The sequence below is a fragment of the Littorina saxatilis genome, linkage group LG15, assembly GCF_037325665.1.
Source record: "Littorina saxatilis isolate snail1 linkage group LG15, US_GU_Lsax_2.0, whole genome shotgun sequence".
Taxonomy (NCBI): Eukaryota; Metazoa; Mollusca; class Gastropoda; order Littorinimorpha; family Littorinidae; genus Littorina; species Littorina saxatilis.
This window is the reverse complement of record NC_090259.1, coordinates 43711611-43730480: the sequence shown is the minus strand read 5'-3', so window position 1 is coordinate 43730480 and position 18870 is coordinate 43711611. Positions and strand designations below refer to the sequence as shown.

The window sequence follows — 18870 nt, the reverse complement described above, 5'->3', positions numbered from 1 at the left end:
ACGGTTGCCCCCGAGCTGGCGAAGTTCATGGCCCAGGTGAGGAGCATCGTGGAACAGCTGTTTGGTCGTGCTGACGTCAACCACAACGGCCGCTTCGACCTTCAGGACCTGGGCAACGTCTTCCAGGAATACGACACTGACGGTCAGTGTCACCGGGGGTCAAGTAGAATCTCCCTTTCAGGATCGTCTAAAAGTTAAGATATTAAGGTCCTGAAACTCGTACTGGAATAGGACACTGACGGTTAGTGTCATCGGAGGGACAGCGCCCCCCCCCCCCAACCCCCCGTTCTCAGTGAACGGAAAATCTGAGTTCTCCACCCCTTTTCCCTCCTTTACCTTAATGGGGCAAGACACAAACTCTCTCTCTCGCTCTCTCTCTCTGTCTCTGTCTCTCTCTCTCTGTCTCTCTCTCTCTCTCAGAGACGCGCGCGCACACACACTGATACACACACACACACACACACACACGCACACACACACACACACATCCCACACCAATCTCTCTCTTCCTCTCTCTCTGTGCATCTCTTTCTCTCTCTGACACACTCTCTCTCTCTCTCCGGCTCTCTCTCTCTCTCTCTCTCTCTCTCTCTCTCTCTCTCCCTCCACCCCCCCACCCCCCTCAAACCCCGAGTAGATACAGACAAAGCCATATGTCTATCATCACAAGCTGCACGTGCAGGCGACAACGAGGTGACCAAGACAGAGTTCATCACTCGCTTCGCCAACAACTCCAACTTCCTGCTGCCCGTGGCCCGCGGCCTCTTCTTTGACCTTGACATGGACAAGAACGGACAGCTGGAGGCACGTGACACCCAGCTCTACTTTGACAAGATTGACCACAACGGTACGTATATCTAATCGGAATGAGCATATGTATCTGTTGAAACAGTTTGCATATCTTTCTTTTTCTTTTATTTAGTTTTTTTTCATGTACCCCCATTGGGTTTCTTGAATAAATTCTTTGCCTTGCCTTGCCTTGCCTATACAATACTATATGTTATTTTTAATTTTGACCTAAATAGGACTGTTCGGAGAGAAAGAGACAGTCATTGTTCATGAGACTGCGCGGGCGGTCGAGGTGAACAATGACTTTCGAGATCTGTGTCAATTTTGTCAAAACTACAAATAACGTACACTATAAATACCTGCTTATTCTGTACAACAGTTGTCATGGGAAGGACTGCATGTGCCTTTAAGCGTATGATACGTTGATGCTGCTTAATTGCTTCAATGTCCTATTTCTGTTGTTTGAATTGTTAATGTGTGGCTCAGTGGACAGTGCTTTGTTGCAGACGACGGGCAGGTCGACCACCAAGAGTTCGTCAACTACTTCACACAGGTTCGTGCAAGTTGCATGCTCTGTGTCACCCTAAAAAAACACGTTTTAAATTGGATTATTAACCACACAGAGAGCAGTCGCTACCTGTGTACTGCATTCCCCAAAGGTTTTCAGATCACAGGACGCCCTGTGACGAGGGTCACCTACATATTTTAGAAACACAACAGATTGTGTTCATACACAAGGCGCTAACAAGTATAAGGAGCATTCATCGTCCAATAGCAGGCATGGGAATTCCAAAAAAGAAAAAACTCTGAAAATAGACCGAGGTCCAGGGTCCGTACGTCTATGCCGTGGTACAGGGGCAGATCCCTGTTGGGGGGACCAGGGGGGCGAAGGCCCCCGGAAGGAAAACGAATTTTAGCATTTTAGACCAATATTTTGATAGTTCTTGTGTAAGCATAGAATGGATAGAGAGACAATAGTGTACATATAATTTCATTTACCTTTTTTTTGCAGCGGACAATTTTTTATTTTCGCTGAAACGTAATTTCCTTTTCGCGGAAATCCACGATTGCGCGGCCAATTCCCATGCCTGGATAGACGATGTTCGGAATTAACTGTCGGGTTTGGACGGGTTGTGAAAGAGAGATTAGGCCTACTCTTGCTTTTATTGAGTCAAACTTTCCAACAAGACAGTATGGGCCAGTCACTAGCTGGGGGGGGGGGGGGGGTGAGGGGGGGGGTGCGTCTTAAACAAGTGGTCAAGGAGCACACACAGAAAGCTTTCCTCGCTAAACACCAGAGTATTCCCTCTTTCACAACACATACAAACACTACAGAATTATTTCCTGAGTTTGTCTATTTTCGTTGACTGACTATTCGGGTTTAATAATAATAATAATAATAATAATAATACGAATATTTATAACGCGCACATATCTCACCAACAGGCGACTCAAGGCGCACATACACTCATTCACACACACGGAGACTTAAAGTCACTAGCACACACACACCATCAACCATTAAAATATGTACAGTTATTCAGGGTGGGATGGGGTGGGCAGTGCAGAATGCATGGATTATTTGGAAAAAAGGAATGTCTTGAGTGCAGATTTGAATGATTCGAGGGACTGTTGTTGACGGAGGGGGAGAGGTAGTGTGTTCCATTGGCTAGGTGCTTGGAAAGAAAATGAGCGTTGACCTGCTGTTTTGAGTTTGGTGTGGGGGATGTTGAGCTTGAGGGAGTCGGCAGATGATCTGAGTGTTCGTGAAGGGACATAGAGAGAGAGAGAGTCGGAGAGATAGGCAGGGGCGAGACCATGGAGGCATTTGTAGGTGAGAGTGTTGATTTTGTAGGTGATACGGGCAGGAACGGGCAACCAGTGGAGCTGATTTAGGAGGGGGGTGATGTGATCTCTCTTTTTCTTTCGTAAGACAAGACGGGCAGAGCTATTTAACGTCCTCTTAGACCAACTGGTCTATATTGGGACAGGTATTGGTAATACGTTGAAGATATGGTGTGATACTTTGATTCGAACAAGCCCGCTGTGGCTGTCTTCTTCGACACACCAGCATTGGGTTTGTCTCGTCAAAGTATCGAAATACGATCATGATAATCAGAGACGAGAGATGATGCATGCGTGTCTTCGTGTTTTCCAAGTCCTGAGACTTTCGCTGTGAACGTGGGATCTTTTTCGTGCGCATGTGTGCACACGGGGGTGTTCGGACACCGAAGAGAGTCTGCACAAAGTTGACTCCGAGAAATAAATCTCTCGCCGAACGTGGGGATCGAACCCACGCTGATAGCGACCAACTGGCTACAAAGCCAGCGCGCTACCAACTGAGCTACGTCCCCGCCCCATTTTCGTTGACTGTGGAAGGCGTGATATAGGAAGAGGTTGGTGGTCAGGACGGAATTGTAGGGTACGCAAACATTTCCAGAGAGAGATGCCCGCCTCGTTTCACCGAATTCTCACAACGAGTAGTCCTCAAGAAACGACCTTACCTAGCTTTACTCAAAATCTAAACAACCAAGTGACTGGGGTGAGATGAACAAAGTTAAAAAAAAAATTTTAAAAAGGGTTTCTGTACTCACCAATACAAGAACACCACAAGACGATTTTTTCGCTTATAAAAGCTTCATCAGGGGAAAAAAGAAAAGAAAAAAAAAAAAAAAATGCAACAAAAAGCAGACGCAACACAGAATGAACAAGGTTTGAAAAGAAAATGGAGGGGAAATAAAAACCAACTCAAAATGCAACAAAAAGCAGACGTAGACAAACTCCGGAAATAAATTGTTCGGGTTTGTGTGGGTTGTGAAAGGGTGACTACTCCTGCTTTTAGTGAGGCAAACTTTTTGCACGTGCTCCTTGCCCACGTATTTCAGACACACCCCTCGCTAATCACTGACCTATAATGACAGGAGGAAAAGTTTGACTCACTGCAAGCAAGAGTATATTCACTTTTTCACAACCAATAGTCAATAGACACTTTTTTTTTTACCTGACAAGAGTTACTTCTGAACGACAGGCGCAGTGGCGTGGTGGTAAGACGTCGGCCTCCTAATCGGGAGGTCGTGAGTTCGAATCCCGGTCGCTGCCGCCTGGTGGGTTAAGAGTGGAGATTGTTCCGATCTCCCAGGTCAACCTATGTGCAGACCTGCTAGTGACTTAACCCCCTTCGTGTGTACACGTAAGCACAAGACCAAGTGCACACGGAAAAGATCCTGTAATCCATGTCCGAGTTCAGTGGGTTATGGAAAGACGAAAATACCCAGCATGCCTACTCAATGAAAGCTGAGTGAAGCTGACTATGCTCTCAGAGTATAGTGTGGGGAACCCAAATGGGCAAACGATCTCACATGTAACCAGAAAATTCTGGAACACTGAAGAAGAAGAAGAAAGAAGAATTTCTGAACATCCTCTATTTATCCATCTCACCGCTTACAGACAGAAGTCTGGACTTACATATTGTTATATTTTACTCAAATAAAGTTGCTAAATTTATCACTTTGTGTGTATAAAATAATGTTGCTCACTTGCTCACTTCATTGTTGTGAATAAAGCAAATTATCTTGACACAAAATGTTTCAGTTGTTCCAAGTTCTCTTCATCGTCGCCATCAAAGCTGACCAAGCAATCCCAGGAAATTGAACTCTGACCTCGTTATTTAACTGGGAAGCAAACTATCACTTCACTTTTAGCATGTAACTTCAAATGACCGCTATCCCATTCCGGTTTCTTGAAATAAAATAACAGTCTTAAATTAATGTTGAACTGTCCGTTGGATTTGTTTCTTTCGTTTTTATTGGTGGGAGAGAAATCTGGAAAATGCCTGAACGTTTCAGTTTGACATTTGCTCCTCACAAATGCCTTGAACAAAGTCCAAGCTCCCTCTCTTTCTTTCTGTCTCTCTCTGAAGTCACTGTGCTTAACAAGCGCATTTTCACATCGAACCGACGACGTTCTTTCTTTACTTTCTTTATTTGGTGTTTAACGTCGTTTTCAACCACGAAGGTTATATCGCGACGGGGAAAGGGGGGGAGACGACATCAACAAGCATTGTTAACAAATAAGAGTAAATGTATTGCTACCACAATGTGGTAAAGTATTTTGATCCAAATATTTCTCTCTCCCACACACACACACACACACACAAGTACACATGCATGCACACACACACATACGCAAATACACACACACACACACACTGCAAAAACCACAGAAAATGTATGTCTGTTTACTTTTCTTTCAAATTCAAAACTAAACTATTTACATTAGCTTTTATATACATTTCTTCATAAATAAGCTGACATACTATGCACAGACATAGGTCTTACAACAAAAAAGAAGATACATGTAAGCATAAAGCCCAGCCTGTAACCTCATGTGAACCAAACATTCCAACGCAAACTGCCCCCCCCCCCCCCCCCCCCCACCTGATATTTTCCACTTGACAACAGCTTTCGACCATGGTAGGATACTTGACCCCCATGCCATCCCCTAATGATAATGATGATGATGATGATGATGATGATGATGATGACAACAAAGAAGAAGAAGATGATGATGAAGATGATAACGACGATGATGGCGATGCAAGGTTGTCACACAAAAGTACGATTGTGCTAAATGAGCAGATGATGATGATGATGATGATGATGATGATGATGATGATGATGGTCACAGGCACACAGTTCATGTCTGTTGCTCCACTGGGTTCATGGTCAGGAGACTGCCGAACAAAAAATGCTGAACCACGGGGAACTTGCATAAGACCTGCAACATTCATAAACACATCAGCCATCAGTCAGTAATAGAATTAGAAACAGAAGATCATTTAGACTAAGGCTAAGGGTTAGATGTCAGGAAACAAGAAGAGCAAACGCTCGATCGAGTCACTTTCGCAGTTCTGAATATTATATGAGGCATCAGATGGACAGGAAGAAATTGCTATTCACAACACAATGAGTCACGTTCACATAAAATTTGAGCCCGGTCACTTTTATAGTTTCCGAGAAAAGCCCAACGTTAAGTTGTGTGTTGCCGAACAGAAAAGGCTAGTTATCTCCCTTGTTTTTCTGATAACGTTCGTAAAAGGCTACAGATGTAAATACTTTGATGTAAAGAATAATCCTACAAAGTTTCAATCACATCCGATGAACTTTGTCAAAGATATAAAATGTCTAATTTTTCCTTTGACGCTGACCTGTGACCTTGAAAAAGGTCAAAGGTCAACGAAACCATCGTTAAAGTGTAGAGGTCATTGGAGGTCACGACTAAACAAAATATGAGCCCGATCGCTTTGATAGTTTCCGAGAAAAGTCCAACGTTAAGGTGGTGTCTACGGACGGCCGGCCGGCCGGACAGACTAACACTGACCGATTACATAGAGTCACTTTTTCTCAAGTGACTCAAAAAATTAGATCTTTAGAGAGAGAGAGAGAGAGAGAGAGAGAGAGAGAGAGAGAGAGAGAGAGAGAGAGAGAGAGAGAGAGAGAGAGAATTGAATTGAACTGTATTTAACAAGGATTAAATAAAGAGATAATTAAATCAATTAAATAAAATAAAATAAATTAATTATTTCAATCTAATTTAATTTAACTTATTTCATTTAATCAAAGAGAGAGAGAGAGAGAGAGAGAGAGAGAGAGAGAGAGAGAGAGAGAGAGAGAGAGAGACTGACACACAGACAGACAGATAAACAGAAAGTGAGGACTCAGAACTCAAACTGCATTACGGAATAAAGGTTTAAAGCTTTGCCTAATCTTCCAACCTGTCCTTTTAAAATGTATAGATACTAATTTGAGAGAGACAGAGAGAGAGAGAAAGATAGTAAGAGAGAGAGAGAGAGAGAGAGAGAGAGAGAGAGAGAGAGAGAGAGAGAGAGAGAGAGAGAGAGAGAGAGAGAGAGAGAGAGAGAGAGAGAGAGAGAGAGAGAGAGAGAGACAGTCAGACAGAGAAAGGGATAGCCAGAGAAAAAGTAATAAACTAGTGTTAAAATAACAAATTGAGAGGTGGGGGGGGGGGGGGGGGGAGGGGGTTGTCCCTGTAGGCTGATATGACAAAGGAACGTACCTCAGCCTTGTACATTTTGATGAGGCCTGTGTTGACCTTGCCCCAGTTAGCCACGCCGCTGACGTTCCACAGCTGGTTGGAGTGCTCTGCGAAGGGACCCGTTTTCACCTGTAAAACACACACACACCTTCAGATACCTTTTCACTTTGCCTTTCTTCACAGTGAACGTGTTCTACAGCTGGTTAGCTCAGCGAAGGGACCCGTCTTCACCTGTAAAACACACACACCTTTAAACACCCTTTACCTTTTTTCACAGTTAAGCAAATCTCTATCATACCACCCCAGTACCACCTGATTCCAGTGCTCAGCTTTCACTTTCCCTTTCTTCGTAGTGAAAGTTCAAAATCAATACATGTACAGGGCCGGACGAGAGGGGGGGCTTTGGGGGCTTTAGCCCCCCCCCCCCCCCCCCCCCGCCCAGCCAAAAAAAAAAAAGAGAGAGAGAGAGAGAGAGAGAGAGAGAGAGAGAGAGAGAGAGAGAGAGAGCTTAATAATCTTTTCTTCATGCATCAATTCTAAACTAATATGTTAAATTTCTGGTGGTGCTATTTCATTATTTAAATGACTTTTTTGTGCAAGAATAGGATAATTTTTCATGTATAAATGTTAAAATTTCTTCAGCTTATGGGGGCTTACCCCCACGGGGGCTTTGCTTTGCCCCTCGACCCCACCTCCGGACCTCCGCTTCAACATTTTAGCCCCCCCCCCCCCCCCCCAAAAAAAACGTACTGGTCCGGCCCTGATGTACCTGTCCCATACAGTTTGGCTAACCTAACCACTTTTATTGGAAGGCAACGATACTGTAACCCCAACTTTTTGATACTGTAACCCCAACTTTTTGATACTGTAACCCCAACGTTTTGATACTGTAACCCCAACTTTTTGATACTGTAACCCCAACTTGTTCTTGTTTTGGTGGCCTGATTGACACTGGCATGAACGATGAATGACCTGCAAACCAACCAACCAAACCAACAATCCACAAAATTGACACTGACCGTGTTGATAAAGTTGACGGCAGCCAGGAAGAGGTAGTCTTTGGCAAAGGTTACGTAAATATCCGGCTTCACAAAGGATTTGGGCAGAATACGCTTGTTATCTGTGCAGACAATAACATAAGTGACCAACATGAAATAGACAAGAAATACAAAGACACACCTGTGATGCAATAATCAACACGATTAAAGAGATTCTATACTGAAGCATGCACAGCCTGGCGCTGACCTTGAGAGTATTTTTCCACTGCTGATATGATGAAGTCACAGAGACAAACATTTCGAGACAAACTTTTTTATCAACATTTCGAGACCAACTTTTTTATCAACATTTCGAGACAAACTGTTTTATCAATAATTTTTCAGAAGACTTAACATAAGAAGTGACAGAACGTTTAAGTGATGCCTTTATTCACATTTATGACGTCTTCTCCAACTTCACTTTTTTTACGTCCGAGATTTGACTGTAGTGTAGATGGGAGGGTGCAAGAAGAGACGTCTTGGTTTGGTCAATTGATGTCGCATCTCTTTAAGGGTCTGAATAGGCATGGATAAAAATGTCCACCAAATACCCGTGTGACTTGGAATAATAGGCCGTGAAAGGTGAATGCTCGCCCTAATAGGCTTGAGGTTTGCTGGCCGATGTGAATGCGTGATATATTGTGTAAAAAATTCCATCTCACACGGCATAAATAAATTCCTGCGCCTTGAATCCGTGGTTGAGAAATGTGCGCGATATAAATTGCATAAAATAAAATAAAATAAAATAAAATAAATAAATAAATAAATAAATCTGTCTTTGGCTTTTGAAGGTGGAAAGTGACATTTACTCATCTTTATGTCTCTTGCTGTTGAGTAATAATTTCTTGCTTTAATCATTTTGTTTAATTAATGTGTTACTGGGGGACAGATACAAAATGCACTCGCTACTAATCTAACTCAATGTAAGATCTGATAAAGAAAGGGAAGTAAACTCTCTAAATGCATACGAAATGTGCAATAGAGTAAGTGAGAGTCATGCCGAACCAGTCTCGTAGCTGGTACTAGAGAGAACAACAAGCATTGAAATGAACAAGCAGCTTTCATCCTCAATGTAAACCAAGAATCTAATCCAGTATTATCTAATCTCATATTCAAAATCAAACTATTCCAATCCAAACCAATGGAATCCAATCACTCCTAAAGGGGGATAACTCACTGAGGAGTTGAGCGCTGCCCCACAGGAAGGGAAGGAACTGGTAATCATCGAGACTCCACACCCCATGACTTCCTGCTGGCTCCATTCTGTACGTCTCTTGTAGCTTGCGTGCCACCTGTATATATCTGTCATCACAACACAGGTGTAATCAGTCATTCTGTACGTCTCTTGTAGCTTGCGTGCCACCTGTATATATCTGTCATCACAGCACAGGTGTAATCAGTCATTCTGTACGTCTCTTGTAGCTTGCGTGCCACCTGTATATATCTGTCATCACAGCACAGGTGTAATCAGTCATTCTGTACGTCTCTTGTAGCTTGCGTGCCACCTGTATATATCTGTCATCACAGCACAGGTACATGTATAATCAGTCATTTTGTACAGTGGGTTCCCTGTCCCAAGACTTCCCAAAACCTGGAAAAATCAAGGCTAAAAAAACAATGTAGTCGTAAAATAAAGGTAAATAATTACAAAGGTTATGAACAGAAAATCTGAAAAATCAGGTTGTTAATAGGAGGGAAGTTTTAAAACAGGGGGCGGGGGGGGGGGGGTGTCTTACAAGGGGGGTCACACTGTACGTCTCTTGTAGTGTCTGCATCACCTGTAAATACTTGTACCTGTCCTCACTGCACAGGCAGGGATTGGCTTGGGTGTCGGTCATCCATCTTTTGCCATGTTAAATTCGGAAAAGGCCGACACACATGCGTCTCAATCCGTCAACTGACCGATAGACATGCAGCAGAGTCAGTCAGCTCGTCTTATTTTTGTCTGCTGTCTTGTTCTTTCTTTTTTTCCCTTCCTTACTTAATTGAAATAAATATGGTTATTGTGTCCTTAGACCTTTTACTCCTCTTCATGTTAGACCATTGGAAAATAAACAAGAAAATGAAGAAATGAATTGAATTTTTCCTCTCATTTGTACATTGTAAGCAACTTTCAGAAGTTTCTCCTCACTGCCGTAATGCACAATTGCGGCAGTCCCGTGGTGGAAGGAAAGGTTTTTTTCTTGACTGATTGGTTTGCAAAATGACTGATCGATTCATGGCCGAGTCAGTCAATGGACCTCTAGTGGACAAAACCCAAACCAATCCCTGCACAGGTATCCAGGTATCGGTCAATTCTTTGTATCTCCTACAGCACACTCATCACCTGACAAACAGGCAGGCAGGCAGGCAAGGCAGACATAAGAACCCATCTGTTGAAAATGTTGAGGCAAATAGCAGGGTATTCTTCTTCTCCAAAAAATAGCAATCTTACACAGACTAGGCCACACACAGACAGATGGACATATAGAAGAACCCACCTATCAAAACCCTTAAGGTAGAGAGAGTGCTTGGTATTCTTAGTCTACAAAAGACCAAATCTTACACAGACAGACGATGATAAGGCCTACAAAAAAAATAGGTGTGGTTACGGTAACCCGACCTACCCTATTTTTAGGGGCCGACCCTATAACTTTTTATTACATTTGTCAAAAAAACAAAAAAACAAACCGAGTGCAGAAAACGCAATGAAAGCGAAAGCGCCCGAGTCGCACACTTATTTCCCTGTCAAGTAGGTTTAATTTGTACACATTAGAAAAAAAAGTTAAAAAAAAGTGATTGCCTACCTTCCTACCCTATTTTTTGTGGCTATGTTACCGTAACCACACCTATTTTTGTTGTTGGCCTTATGTGTAAACAGACGGACAGAGAGATAGACAGACATACTGAAGAACACACCTGTTGAAAATCTTGAGGCCTAGAGCTGGGTAGTCCTCTTCTCCAAAAGCGGCAATCTTACACAGACAGCACAGGAAGGCGACAAAGGCTAATTCATGACCTGAAACATAACATAGTCAAAGAATACTTGACTGCACTGATCACTGATCTTCGGTATGCCTCCTTAATACTTGTAGACACTTCCATCTCAACTAACAGACACTTCCATCTCAACTAACAGACACTTCCATCTCAACTAACAGACACTTCCATCTCAACTAACAGACACTTCCATCTCAACTAACAGACACTTCCATCTCAACTAACAGACACTTCCATCTCAACTAACAGACACTTCCATCTCAACTAACAGGCATGCATGCATCTACACACACACACACACGTGCACGCACACACACATAGCCCAACAGACACATACTCACACAGCAAACAAGCAAACAAGAACCAAACCTGCACAAATCCTCCCAATCAAGCAAATCACACAAACAGACATACACACTGACAACAGCCCTGAAAGTCCCAAAAATTAAAAATTTTAGTAATAAATTTTCATTTGATTAATATACTTACCCAACTCACATATAGCAATTAACTCTAGTTCAGTGCTGGTAACGCTGTACGCATCCCCTTGGTAACAAGGGAAGCCCCTCTAAAAAAAAGAGTGACCAATACCCATAAGGCCATATTAATACATACTTCCGACTTCCGTATGCGCGCGCATACGCCGCCATATGCATCATTCCAAACGAAGCCCAACTCACTCCCCTTTTTTAGAAATCCACCCCCCACAGCGGGGAGGCGGGAGGGAATAAACGATGTGAGTTGGGTAAGTATATTAATCAAATGAAAATTTATTACTAAAATTTTTAATTAAATTACATATCTTACCCAACTCACATATAGCAGATTGCTACTATAGGTGGAGGGCACTTAACCCAATCAGGAATTGAGAATCTGTCCTGCCGCTAACAGAGCAGGTAACCCAGAAATACATCCTATCTCAATGCATAAGCATCTCTGAGATAAACACCAATGAAAAACCTTTCAATAAAGCCAGCAAGCCGACTCAAGAACACCGTTCTGCCAGGAGACCAAATCGAAGAACAGCTAGAGTGGAAGCCCAATCTCTTGCCCCGTGAGGCCTAGCTGTAGTAAAGGGCAAAACTGCCCTGACATCCCCTGCCTGACTCTGCCACCATACATAAACTTGTCTAACTATGGTGGAGACCCAATTGGCTAACACTACTCTCGAGATGTCTTTAAAGCGCACCAAAACGAGTGAGATAAAAAGAAGTTCCTGAGATTCCGATCTAGTGTGCAGAGTCCTTAACGGAAAACTGTGGAGGGCTATAACCGTACAAAAATGTACATCAGAATCTCCAAGAGCCATAAAAATGCTCAAGAAAGGAATAAAGAGTCCGTGCTGTTCGAAGGGGGAGGACTGACTGACTGCCCCCCCCCCCCCCCTGTCTACTGCCACCACTTGAAGGCATACCTGAACATTGTGGCAGTCCATATAGGCAAGGTTGACCTCAACAAGTCATTACCCCTACCAAAGTTGAAAGACATTCTTTCTTCCTTTATATAAATTAATCAGTGTTTAACGTCGTATATAACCGTTCAAGGTTAAAGGGCGACGAAGCAGAAAGATAAGAACAAGAGCCCTTAGATTTAATGATCTCAAGCAATCCGTGCAAGTCAGAAAAAATCTTCAAAACTCGAACAGACCAAAAGGCTAAATATGGCTCTAGGGGAGCCAAAATAGTGATTAAGATTTGAACGGTGAATCAAAGTTGGTAACTCCAGAATCCGCTTAAAAGCCAGAAAACCCAAAAGAAACCTAAGTGCCATAGATCAGTCTTTCTCCGAAAATCTGTCTATAGCAAAATTAGCAGAAAAAACACTTACTCTCACTTCTCACAGAAGCTACCCGAGTAAGCATGCCCGATTTCCGTGTTGATCAGCAAGGCTAGTTAAGTAAAAGAGTCAAAGAATCCAATCACAAAAACCCTAAAACTAGGAGCAAAGTCCAAGAAAGGACTGAAGATCAGCTTTCAGCAAGCCTAAAGTAGGCCCTCTTAAACTTGCTGGTTATAAAGCCACCAAGAGAAAAATTAGCACCGAGCTGTCTCAGTAAAACTGATATCACATAATGTCTTAAACAAAGACGTGGGAGAAAAAGAACGGAAACCCAAAAAAGGTGGCTCGCCGCATTCATTGTACCGAGAGAAGAGGAGTTCTATCCGTTAAAACATAAGCCATCTGTTCCAAGCCAGACAACAAAACAAGTACCAGTCCAGAGTTAACGGGCAGAAGAGCCCGAGCAACTCAAAAATATCCTACAGTAGACACCCGTGAGAAACGAGTGTGAGCAAAACCGGAGCCCTCTTGCCAGCCTAACGAGGTCTGGCAACCCAAAGAGAACGGGCCCAAACTGTGCGACCGGCAGGCCGCTCAAAGAAAAACAAGAGTAAAAATTTCCATGCCCGGCAGTCGGGCGACGAAGACAAGCAAAAGGCGATAGTACCAAAAGGCAAAAACTCATTATTAGAAATCTCTCCCATTCCCCCGAAGGAACAAAAACACGTGGTCAAAGAGAGTCTGCTCCAAGTGGCCATCTGGCCGACAGACTTAGAGAGTCCGCCCAGTCATAGAGACTCTCATGAAGGTACTTCACTGCTAAAAGATCTCGTGATGGTAAAACCACCAAAACCTCTCATGTTCCGTGAGGAAGCGATAGGGAGTGAGAGACCCCCTTTTCTTGATGAGAAAAGCCCCCTGTGGAGTTGTCTGCTTGAAACAACACATGTTCCAACCCTTTGTTCTATTGCTTAACGCCCAACAGACCACAAAGGGTCCTATCAAAGCTGAGAAGCCTTAGACATCTAATGTGTTCCAGCCCTGCACTCCCAGTTACACCTGGAGTAAAGGACTTCTATCAAGGGCCGCTTGCACAATCTCCAAGAGATCCAAAAACGGCTCAACAAACGTATGACTTAGAAAAAAGATCAGAACCCTGAAGCTCTGAAATACCAAACGAACCATGAAAGAGAACCAAAAGGGAGGCACCCGTGTCTCCCCCCACAAAGAGGGAAACCTAATCCCCCCCAGCCGATGTGTTAAACACAAAGGCGAAAGAAGAGTGATGCCGAGAACTAACTTCCAGTTGACATAACTGCCACAAGTGTGAAAGAAAGCGTGCTTTTGTGTGCCTACCAACACCCACCGCTAACTTGCCTCAGGGGGAAGAAAGGTGGATATTAGACACAGAACCCTGCCACGAACGCGAGGGTAAGGAGACAAAAGATAAGGTCGAGAACGGCGAGCCTGAAGCCTTTATTAGAAAACAATAAAAAGCCAAGGCCTGCCGTGCGCTTCCTTCTGCAGTGAGCTTAAGATAGAGAAGAATCCCTGTGCATAGAAGCGAACTCACAAAGAGGAACCTTCAAGAAAAGAAGAGATTAAAGTCTTGCCAAAAGAACAAACCTTTTTGAAAGAGACCTACACCCAGGCTAAAAGCAAAGCTACATCCTTAGTATCCGCGTCCTGACGGAACACAAAAATATCCAGATAGGACGTAACCGCGCACGAGAGAGCGCAGAAACAAGATTTGATAAAAAGCGGTAAAAGTAAAGGAGTGCGGCCATAATGAAACATAGCCAGGAGATCCTTGTTCTGACAGAGAGACAGTCACTCCTTGCTATTAACATCCAGACGGATGTTCGCCAATTCCGGGGAACCCGGTGGCGGTTCCGTAGAAAAAGCAAACGAAAAAACTACGTTCTTAAGCTTGGAGTAAACCGAAGCCTACGGAAAGCGATCAGCGCGTGACGCGCTGCTTGAGCAGATGACGCAAGCTAAAGCCCCGCCACCGCAGGAGCTAAGCCGAGCGTTGCCCACAAAGGAAGTGGTAACAAAGGAGCCTCAATTGTGAAAAAACAAATTTCACAAGCCCAAACGACCCCAACAGAGAATCCAAGAACATAACGTTCTAAGATTCCCTTAAAAGGCTCAGGTCAGCTGAAAATGCGCAAAAAGCGGCAAAGCTGAAGTATGAGCTTCCCCCTGAGATGCCAACAAAGGCAGAGATGGGGCAAAAGCATCGATTGAGTTCGCAAATTGATCCTAAGAAGGAGCAAGACACGCCAAAAAAGATGGAGGAGAAAAGGCAGATGACAATGCTACCGCTAACCCTACAGGGAAAAAGCGCGTAGTAACCTCTGCCATCCATGTAAACAAAGATGGCAGCTTCGCTGAAAGTCAACAAAGAGGCGTCTCCATCTGCCCCAGAAGCTTAGTCTTCCACATCCTCATCATCCTGTACAGTGGTATACAAACCATCTACAAAAGGATGAGAGCCGGAACCAATCCCGAAAAAGCAACACTTGCCAAAAGGGAAAGGTTTGGAACAAATTTCCCAAAAGCCGGAACTCCGAAAGGATATTCCATCCACCTGCCTCATACCAGCTGAAAGCCTGGAAAAGGAAGTGGATTTAGCCTGAGTAACAGCAGAGGAACCGCAACAACGGAACCGAAAGCCGAAGACTGATGAGCGCCAACTACCAACACCACAGTGTTAACGGCAGAAGGCTAAACCATCCTGAAACCGGAAGCCACAGCCGCAAAAGCGTTAGCAAAATCGGCCACGGATTGGCAAATATCAGAACCAACCGGATGCCTACACATGCACCAGAAGATCCTATTGTACTTTGAAGCCGCTTAAGCCCCCAGTGCCACTGCACTTGACAGCCTAAACGGCAATTTGAATTCAGTGCAACCACCTCTGCGGAAGCACCGTCTTCTGAACAGCCGACTGGCACTCCCGTGCCCTCCGGAAGCTGACCCCCTGCTTGACTCCCATAGTCAAACAAAGAGCCAGCTATACTGTTCTCTTCCTGCCCCCCGGGCGGAAGCGGAAGACGCACACCCTTACCACATTCTAAAGAAGCGGGTGGTTGCGCAAATCTTCCGTTCGCTCTCCAAGGTTCCTAACCGCCACCGACCTGCTGCCAATGCAGTCAGAGCCAGCCTCAGCTTCGGAACTTTCACCCACAAAGCCAGAGCCCGGAGTTACTTTCTCTTGGAGACGCTCTACCCTTTCCCCGGAGAACCCGGGTACTTGGGTAGAAAACATACCTTTAAACTGGTGTGAACCACCGGGAACCGGAACACAGGCCACAAGCGAAGGTGTGGTCCTATCATCCCATTCCGTAAGAACATCAGCCTGAGACACAGTAGCAGACGGCGCAGGCGAACGTTGGCAAGAGACGAAACCCCCGTCACACCGGAAGCGAACGCATCTCCGCCCGCGTGGAAGCGATCTCCCCCGCCAAGGAAGAAACCTGTGAACTTAAAGAGAGCAACAATGTCGCCACGTCCGCAGACGCACGACCGGGAAACACATAAACTAAGGAAGCCTAAGCGGGCTTATCCACAGGAGAAACCTTGTCTAAAGGTTTAGCCGTCAAAAACGGAGTAGGCATGACGACCAAAACATCGATATTTTTGCAAAGACAGTACATGAACCGAAACACAAGCCTGTCCGGAAGCCTTTGCTTTACCAGGTGTTTACTTTGTCGGCGGAGAACCAGCAGTTACTCGTTAATAAGACAACTGCCGCTTCTTGGCGTTAACCGCCATGACCAAAAACAACTCACGAAAAATTTTGTAAACAAGAAATTTTCACAAGTTCAATTTAAGGTCAAAACGCCCACAAACACAAGCAAAAAACAGAAAGATCTCACCTCAACATGAAGAGACGATAAGACAAGCAAGAAGATACCAAGAGGTAAGTGACCAAGTCCGTAGACGAAGTGACAGATGGCTGAACACAGCCAGAGCGTACAAAAACACGACCAGTCCCACTGCTCGCTGAGTATGGAATGATGCATATGGCGGCGTATGCGCGCGCATACGGAAGTCGGAAGTATGTATTAATATGGCCTTATGGGTATTGGTCACTCTTTTTTTTAGAGGGGCTTCCCTTGTTACCAAGGGGATGCGTACAGCGTTACCAGCACTGAACTAGAGTTAATTGCTATATGTGAGTTGGGTAAGATATGTAATTTAATGGTGTACTAGCCTTTGGCTAGCGATTCTGAAAATTCACCAGCCAGAGAGCAAACTCTACTAGCCAAACCAACAATTAGTTTTAGCAACTTCACTCGCATTTCGCGAGTTGATGAACATTTTTACTCACAGGTTACATGTGCAGACCTGCCTACCCCCAAAATTACAAGGTGTGATGAGCCAAGCCAAAAAGAGTAATCTGGTGGAAGAAAGTGTAATCAAGATTCTATTCGGCAATCATTTCACACATTGTCACTTCTGCTCGGACAATTTCTCCCTCCAGTTTTGTTACTGTATTACTCGGACTCAGGCTTCCTGATAAAGGAACAGGTAATTCAAACGTCTTTTGTCTTTTGGTTTCCGTGAGCTCTCTTTACTGCATCCTTGTGATAATTAAAAATTTTAGTAATAAATTTTCATTTGATTAATATACTTACCCAACTCACATATAGCAATTAACCCTAGTTCAGTGCTGGATACGCTGTACGCGTCCCCTTGGTAACCAAGGGAGACCACTCTAAAAAAGAGAGTGCTCTATCCCATAATGCCAGACTAACTACTAGCCTGACTTCCGTATGCGCGCGCATACGCCGCCATCTTATCATTCCTAAACGAAGCCCAACTCACTCCTTTTTTAGACCCCCATAAATCCCACAGCGGGGAGGCGGGAGGGAATAAACGATGTGAGTTGGGTAAGTATATTAATCAAATGAAAATTTATTACTAAAATTTTTAATTAAATTACATATCTTACCCAACTCACATATAGCAGATTGCTATCATAGGAGGAGGGTACTCACCATATCAATCCACAAGAACCTGCCCTGCAGCCACCAAAGAGGGCAAAGCAGAGCTGCCATCTTGACGTATGCCAGCCACCTCCCGGAGATAGAAGTTTATAAAAACGTCTTCCGATCTCCAGTATGCCGACTCCAGAACTTCTGAAAGACGACCTGATCTCAGCACTGCCAACGACGAAGCCCACGCCCTGGCCTCGTGAGTTCTGGCAGCCGTAAGGGGCAACACCATTCTGGTATCCCCTAATTGTCTTTGCCACCAGATATAAGCGTTCCGAATGGTAGACGAAACCCATTTGGTTAGCGTAACTTTCGAAATGTCCTTCCCCCGAGCCGTATTGAGTGATATAAAGAGCAGTTTCTGAGACATAGAGCGAATAGGCTGAGTCCGGGACAGGTAGCTGCTGAGTGCTCGTACAGGGCAGTTAAAAACATCCTCATCTCCCGGGGCCAGGATTGTGCTCAAAGGGGGAATACGGATAAGCGGGGATGGTTGACCTGGTTTTTGGTTCTTAGCCAAGAAATTAGGCCTGAACCTAAGAGAAAAAGAACCGTCTTTCTCCCGGGAGATATCATTTGCCATTCCCGACAACGCGTGCACCTCGCTACCACGTCTAGCCGTAGCGAGTAAGACCAAGAAAAGAGTTTTATGAGTTACATTTGCCAGACTGGCTAAATGGATAGGCTCAAAGCCCTCTGACGCAAGAAAACGTAACACCAAAAAAACATCCCACGCCGGGAGCTTTGTTTTGTCACGAGCCAACTTAAGGGAAGCGCCCTTAATAACGCCGGAGATAACCCCCGACAAGTTAACTTTGTGACCAAGTTGCCTGAGAGTAGAGGCAATTGCCGACCTTCTAACCTTCAACGAAGAGGGAGAACCCCCTTGATCAGCTAGCCACGCCAAGTGATTCGCTAACTGCATAGACCTAGGCGCCAGAGGATTCACATTATTCTCAAGACACCACTTCGACCACGAAGACCAATGCGAAGCGTAAACAGAGTTGGTCGACTCTCTGTGAGCGTTTTGAACCAGCTTCAGAGTAGACACAGAGGCCCCTGCCCTAAGCAGAGAGTCTCTGATAACACCCACCCGTGAAGTTGCAGCATTTGCGGGTTTATGTGATGAATGCCTGACCGAGGCTGCAGAAGTTCGCCCTTCCTTAGAGCGAGCGGGATGGGAGGACGAACGGCCAGACGTACCAGATCCGGATACCAGTGCTGGC

General features: G+C 44.5%; 2 protein-coding genes across 2 annotated transcripts in view; one reads left to right on the top strand and one right to left on the bottom strand.

The window, feature by feature from the left end:
- Positions 1-4568, top strand: part of LOC138949404 (uncharacterized) — a 6360-nt gene extending 1792 nt beyond the window's left edge. Inside the window, exons 3-6 of the mRNA XM_070321227.1 lie at positions 1-142; positions 683-847; positions 1296-1342; positions 4381-4568. The exon at positions 1-142 is cut by the window's left edge and continues 10 nt beyond it. Coding sequence (XP_070177328.1) covers positions 1-142; positions 683-847; positions 1296-1342; positions 4381-4440 — 414 coding nt within the window. The 3' untranslated portion in view covers positions 4441-4568. The remainder of the gene's footprint in view (positions 143-682; positions 848-1295; positions 1343-4380) is intronic.
- Positions 4569-5010: 442 nt separating this feature from the next.
- Positions 5011-18870, bottom strand: part of LOC138949403 (serine/threonine-protein phosphatase 2A activator-like) — a 51442-nt gene continuing 37582 nt past the window's right edge. Inside the window, exons 6-10 of the mRNA XM_070321226.1 lie at positions 10779-10878; positions 9058-9182; positions 7863-7963; positions 6865-6972; positions 5011-5565 (exon numbers count right to left, since the gene is read on the bottom strand). Of these exons, the coding sequence (XP_070177327.1) occupies positions 5485-5565; positions 6865-6972; positions 7863-7963; positions 9058-9182; positions 10779-10878 (515 nt within the window). The 3' untranslated portion in view covers positions 5011-5484. The remainder of the gene's footprint in view (positions 5566-6864; positions 6973-7862; positions 7964-9057; positions 9183-10778; positions 10879-18870) is intronic.